Consider the following 6,004-nt stretch of genomic DNA (forward strand, 5'->3'; position numbering starts at 1 on the left):
CCCCGCCCCCACTGTCTGTCTGTCTCTCTCTCTCAAAAATAAACATTAAAAAAAAACTTACAGAAGTACACCAAAATTCTAACAGCTTACTTCTGGATGGTGATAATTTGCATAGTTTTTTTCTCTCTACTTTTCAGTATTTCCTTATTACAACGTATATGTATCATTTGCAGCATCAGAATATAAAGAGCATGCTTTTTAAAAGAAATTTTTTTTAATGCTTTTATTTATTTCTGAGAGAGAGAGAGAGAGAGACAGCTTGAGCAGGAGAGGGTCAGAGAGAGAGGGAGACACAGAATCAGAAGCAGCCTCCAGGCTCTGAGCTGTCAGCACAGAGCTTGACGCAGGGCTCAAACCTACGAACCGTGAGATCATGACCTGAGCCAAAGTCGGACGCTTAACCAGCTGAGCCACCTAGGTGTCCCAGAACGTGCTTTTTTTTAAAAAAAGTAGAAACTAGGTAGCTCTAAACACTCTTGGACCCCCTGGACCCATTGTTTTTTTTTCCGTGATGTTTGGAAATGACACTGACCCTGTGTCTGATTCTTCAGCACAGGAGGAAACGCCGCTCCACTCCTTTGACTTCGTCCACATTGCCCCCGCAAGAGACAGAGAAAAGCTCCTATTTGCAGACCACAGAGATCTCACTCTGGACAGTGGTGGCCGCCCTTCAGGCCGTGGAGAGGAAGATGGAGGCCCAGGCCATCCGGATACAGAGCCTGGAGGGGCGGACCGGGACGGCCGAGAAGAAGCTGACTGACTGCGAGAAGACGGCCGTGGAGTTCGGCAACCAGCTGGATGGCAAGTGGGCCGTGCTGGAGACGCTGCTGCAGGAGTACGGGCTGCTGCAGAGGCGGCTGGAGAACATGGAGAACCTGCTGAGAAACAGAAACTTCTGGGTGCTGCGGCTGCCGCCCGACAGCAAGGGGGAGGCCCCCAAGGTAGTCCCCGTGAGGATTAAGAGTTAGACCAGATGGGGAGCCCAGCCTTTTATTATTCAGGATTCTGAACTTGCTGGCTTCTCCTTCGAAGCTGTGGCTGGTGGCGCTCACTGTGCCGTGTTTGTGATTTCAGGTGCCCAGGTCACTTGAAAACGACGGAGGGTGTTTCTCAGAGCAGGAGTGGGAGAACCTGGAGGACTGGCAGAAGGAGCTCTACCGAAACGTGATGAAGAGCAACTACGAGGCCCTGGTCTCTCTGAGTAAGTAGCAGTCCTCCCTGGCGTTCTTCCTCAGCCCTCTTACGTCCCTGGCCAGGGAGCTGTGACTCAGACCACACCTGTGATGCCAGGCGGCCTTGGCTTCCCTGTTGAGCTGGGCCGGGTTGAGACATGGGAACCTCCAGGTCCTCAGTTCATGAAGACTTGGAAAGGTCTTGCTGTTGTGGATTTTGTACTACTTCTCTGTGGTCACATAGTTCTTGACAGCATTTACCAGTAGGTAAGATGTTGTCTGCCTTCTAGTGTAGTGTGGCCAGGGTTCCTCATGCTGTTTTGAAAACTTAAACTGTTTGACAAGAAATCCTTTGTTACCTGAGATGAGGCAGGCAGCACAGTCTAACCAAAACATTTTCTTGGCATTTGGCTGGAATTACATTCAGTCACTGTGAGTTCAGTGTCTATTTTGTGTTAATTAGAAGTGCTGCTTAATAGATACGTATTTTTACATATAAATACTAGCTTGTACTTTTTTTTTTATTTTTTTAATATATTTTTTTAATGTTTTATTTATTTCTAGGAGAGAGAGAGACAGCGTGAGCAGGGGAGGGTCAGAGAGAGAGGGAGTGACAGACTCTGAAACAGGCTCCAGGCTCTGAGCTGGCAGTCAGCACAGAGCCCGACGCGGGGCTCGAACCCACGAACCGCGAGATCATGACCTGAGCAAAAGTTGGACGCTTAACCGACTAAGCCACCCGGGCGCCCCTAGCTTGTACTTTTATATAAGTGCAGATTAGTACTTAGTAAGGAGATTTTGATAGACAAAATCTTTTAAAACTGAGGCCCATGGAGGTGGCTGGGTGGCTCAGTCTGTTAAGCACCCAACTTCGGCTCAGGTCATGATCTCACGGCTGGTGAGTTGGAGTCCCACATCCGGGGCTCTGCTGTCAGTCCAGAGCCCGCTTTGGATCCTCTGTCTTCCTCTCTCTGCTCCACCTCGCTTCACGCTCTCTCTCTCAAAAATAAACATTTAGAGAAGAAAAAAAAGAAAAGAATGTTACATGAGTGTCTGTCTCTCTGCTCCTCCCCCACTAGCTCGCTCTCTCTCTCTCTCTCAAAAATAAACAAACATTAAAAAAAAAAAAGCTGAGTTCCATGGAGGAATGTCAGAAAGGCCAGTGTGAGGGGCGCCTGGGTGGCTTAGTCAGAAAGCATCCAACTTCAGCTCGGGTCGTGAGCTCACGGTTCATGAGTTTCAGCCTTGCATCCGGCTCTCTGCTTTCCTCGCGGGAAAGAGCCCGCTTCAGATCCCAGCTTCCTCTCTCTCCTCCCCTCCCCCACTTGCTCATGCTCTCTCTCTCTCAAAAATAAATAAACATTAAAAAAAAAAAAAAAAAAGGCCAGTGTGACTGGAGCAGAGAGGGAAGTAGCAAATGGGCCGGAGAGGGGACTGCTTGACCTCGGCCGAGTTCTGTGTTCCGGTGGCAGTCCCCTCGTCCGCCCTAGCTGGGGATATTGGTGCCTGCCTTACCTTGCTGTGTGTCAGCGGGTTGAAATTAGATACCCTGAAAGGAAGCAGCACTTGAAACCCTGTACAAGTGAGGGCAGGGTGGGGGGGAAGGGGAGCGGGCCCCACAGCTGGAACACTTGAGCCACAGTGACTAATGAGGGAGCGTGGGAGGTGGCAGCAGACTGAATCGGTGTTTCGAATCGGCTCTCGTCTTCCAGTTGTCCCCAACTGCCAGGGCAAAGTGGCAAGAACAGTAGCCCTTTAATCTTTCCAGCTTTTAACATCAACCCTCTGGCACTGGTCACCTTGCTTATTGGCACCTGACCAGTGCTCAGGGAGCTTTACTCCCTGCTGGGCTCACTCTCCGCCTCTTCCAACCCAGAGGTTCTTGGCCCTCCAGAAGAAGCATCGGACTTGGGTAGCGGGGTGCTGGGCCACCTGGAGGACGAAGGACCTGGTGATGTGCACCCAGGTGAGTGGAAGCAGAAGAGTCTGACCCTCTCCCTACTCCCTGCGGCCTACAGTGAGCTCTCCCAGTGCTAAGCTGCCAAGCACCGTCAGCAGCCTCATCTGCTATGACTTCTTTTAGATTCCTTTACGATTTTCATGAGTTCGCCTGATGTATGTGCGTCTTAACTCCTTACCGCTGTGGAGGTCTTAAGTTTCGTGACCACATCCTACCTCATGCCTGCTCTGCTCTGCAGAGCGGAGTACATGATAGCTCTAGTTAAAATCCACTGGAGATTGAGGATAGAGTTGGTCGGATGTTAGGAGTGAGGCTGAGTTAGGGGCGCCTGGGTGGCTTAGTCGGTTAAGCGTCCGACTTTCGCTTGGGTCATGATCTCACNTGAGAGACAGGCAGCGCTTTTATAAGCCAGGTAATTTGGAGCGAACGTGCAGGAAGACGGAAGCTAGGTGTGTGAATACTTGGGCTTTAGGTTTAAGCATTTTTTTAAATCATTCACATTATTTTAACATTCTTGAATTAGTATAGTTATAGTACATTTTGCCATTTTTCATAGGAATTGAATACAAACTTGTGGACGAGCTTAGAGAACTATCATAACATTTTTCTAGAAAGATAGTATTCAGATTTCCCTTCATGAACATAGGTTTAGGTTTCCAGGTCTTAGAACCCGGTCTCCTTCTCCTCCAAACTGTCCTAATTCCCATGATCCCAGGGTGCTTTGATTTGAGTCCTTCTGAAATTCACAGATGTTTGTGTAGTTCTGAAGAAACCGAAGGTGCTAGAGTGTGATCTTTTTTGTTGATCTTTCTCTCTCTCGGCAGCCGAAGGGGTTATGATCAAGCAGGAGATACAGTACACTCAGGAAAGCTCTGCGGATCTTCCCGGAGAATTCTCAGGCATTGCGGAAGAGCACGCTTTCCTGAGCCCGGAGCATACTGAACTCTGGGGTGGTCAGGGTAGTTCTGTCTTCTTGGATTCGGGCCCTGGGGACACTAATCTGGAGGACCCCATCCAGGCCAGTAGAGACGCTGGTGGCAGCGGCGCTCTGGGCTGCCCCCCGAAGCAGGAGCCTGGTAGGCAGGTGCAGCTGGGTCCAGAGTGCGGCCAGGGCATACAGCTGAAAAGGGATGCCTCCGGCCCCTATGAGTGTTCCCAGTGTGGGATCAGCTTCCGCTACAAGCAGCAGCTGGCCGCGCATCTGCACACCCACTCGGAGTCGGGCGCAGCCTCGGAGCCGGAGGAGAGCCTTCGACCCCGGCCCCGACTTAAGCCGCAGTCCAAGAGGGCCAGGCTGCACCAGTGTGACGTGTGCATGCGGAGCTTCAGCTGCAGGGTGAGCCTGGTGATCCACCAGCGCTGCCACCTGCAGGACGGGCCCAGCGCCGGCCACTCCGTCCAGGAGAGGTTCTCGCCCAACAGCCTGGTCGCCCTGCCTGGCCACATCCCCTGGAGGAAGAGCCGGAGCTCCCTCCTCTGTGGTTACTGCGGCAAGAGCTTCAGCCACCCGTCTGACCTGGTGCGGCACCAGCGCATCCACACGGGCGAGCGGCCCTACAGCTGCTCGGAGTGTGAGAAGAGCTTCGTCCAGAAGCAGCACCTTCTGCAGCACCAGAAGATCCACCAGCGGGAGCGGGGCGGGCTTGCCCTGGAGCCCGGAAGGCCCAATGGCCTGCTTTAGGGGTGCCGGCCCCTCATCTGGCGGGGGGGCGAAGGGGCTGGCACTGGTCCCCCCGAAGAGACCCTGTGCAGAGTCAGGGATGGATTTTTTTCCGAGGGGAGTCACGCTGATTTGCCTTCCCTCGGCCAAGCCCCAGGCCGAGCCCAGACACCGTTCTGAAAACTGTGGAAGAGGAGGTGGGGGCCAAGCCTCGCCCTGCAGCCCCTCCCCTGCTGTGAAGCTTGCTGTCTCCGGCACCTTCACGTCTCTGGTTTTCTCATCCGGGCTGACTCTCGTGGGCTGGGGTTGGCTCTCTGACCCTGCGAGGACTGGTGGCTGCTGCCAGGGTCTGTCCCAGCATCTCAGGTCTTCCCATGAGGTCGGGTCAGGTCAGTGGAGCGAGCAGGTGTGTGAAAGCATTCTGGGAAGCATAGAACCCTCTCTTTCCTCTTTTGTAGTCTCTTTGTTAATAACAAGTAGAGGAAATAATTTAAATGACAGCTTACCCTGTTCTGAAGAAACTTTTTTGGAATTAGATTTTAGTTGATTAAAAAAAAAATACAGTCTGACCTTGTTTTCTAAATTTCCAGCATTGTAGAGGTTGTTCCTAATATGGGGACTGGGCCTACCCTCTAGGAGGGATTTGTTTATGGGGCTCTCCTAGCCCCCCCCACACTTTGTTAGGCCAGAGGTCAGGGGGCAGGGTGCAGGGCCCCCTCCATGGGGGTCCTTGGCAGTCTCACAAGGGGCTCACTGAATCCAGAGGAGGAGAGGGCAGGGGCAGACTCCCAAACCCCTGCTGAGAACAAAGAGTCCCTAGTGGAGCCAAGAGCACCCTGCTGCTTGCAAATCCCGATTTCTCACCAGAATCTTCTTCCTTTTCCCACCTGGTCCTTGCTGGGTTCTGCAGCCACCCAGGGTAGAAGACTACTTCGTGACTTACGGTTGTCCGACTCGTTCCAGTGGGTAGTGGAGTTTGTTCTTACTACACCAGTTGTTTCTTGAGACTGTGTAGATGACACGTTTTCCAAATTAGTTCTGAGATCGACTTCCAGAGATGGTGGAGAAAAAGCACAAAGATGCTTATTTCTCGGGAGTGTTGAATGCTTGCCTCACTGTTGTTTGGGGAGATGGGAGTGGGCATCTGGGTCCTATGTGAGTGTCCTCTTTGATGATTTGCAGTTGCCTAGAATAAAACTTGCTACTAGCAAA

At 52.0% G+C, this 6,004-nt stretch overlaps 1 protein-coding gene across 3 annotated transcripts in view; it reads left to right on the top strand.

The window, feature by feature from the left end:
* Positions 1 to 6,004, top strand: part of ZNF212 (zinc finger protein 212) — a 17,811-nt gene extending 11,807 nt beyond the window's left edge. Inside the window, exons 2-5 of one of the 3 annotated variants that reach the window (XM_077778015.1) lie at positions 552 to 941; positions 1,075 to 1,201; positions 3,049 to 3,138; positions 3,957 to 6,004. In XM_077778015.1, coding sequence (XP_077634141.1) covers positions 552 to 941; positions 1,075 to 1,201; positions 3,049 to 3,138; positions 3,957 to 4,813 — 1,464 coding nt within the window. In that variant the 3' untranslated portion in view covers positions 4,814 to 6,004. The remainder of the gene's footprint in view (positions 1 to 551; positions 942 to 1,074; positions 1,202 to 3,048; positions 3,139 to 3,956) is intronic. The other 2 variants (XM_077778017.1, XM_077778016.1) reach the window with 2 other exon arrangements.

Source organism: Crocuta crocuta, unplaced genomic scaffold, assembly GCF_008692635.1.
Source record: "Crocuta crocuta isolate KB4526 unplaced genomic scaffold, BGI_CrCroc_1.0 scaffold128, whole genome shotgun sequence".
In the NCBI taxonomy this organism is placed as follows: domain Eukaryota; kingdom Metazoa; phylum Chordata; class Mammalia; order Carnivora; family Hyaenidae; genus Crocuta; species Crocuta crocuta.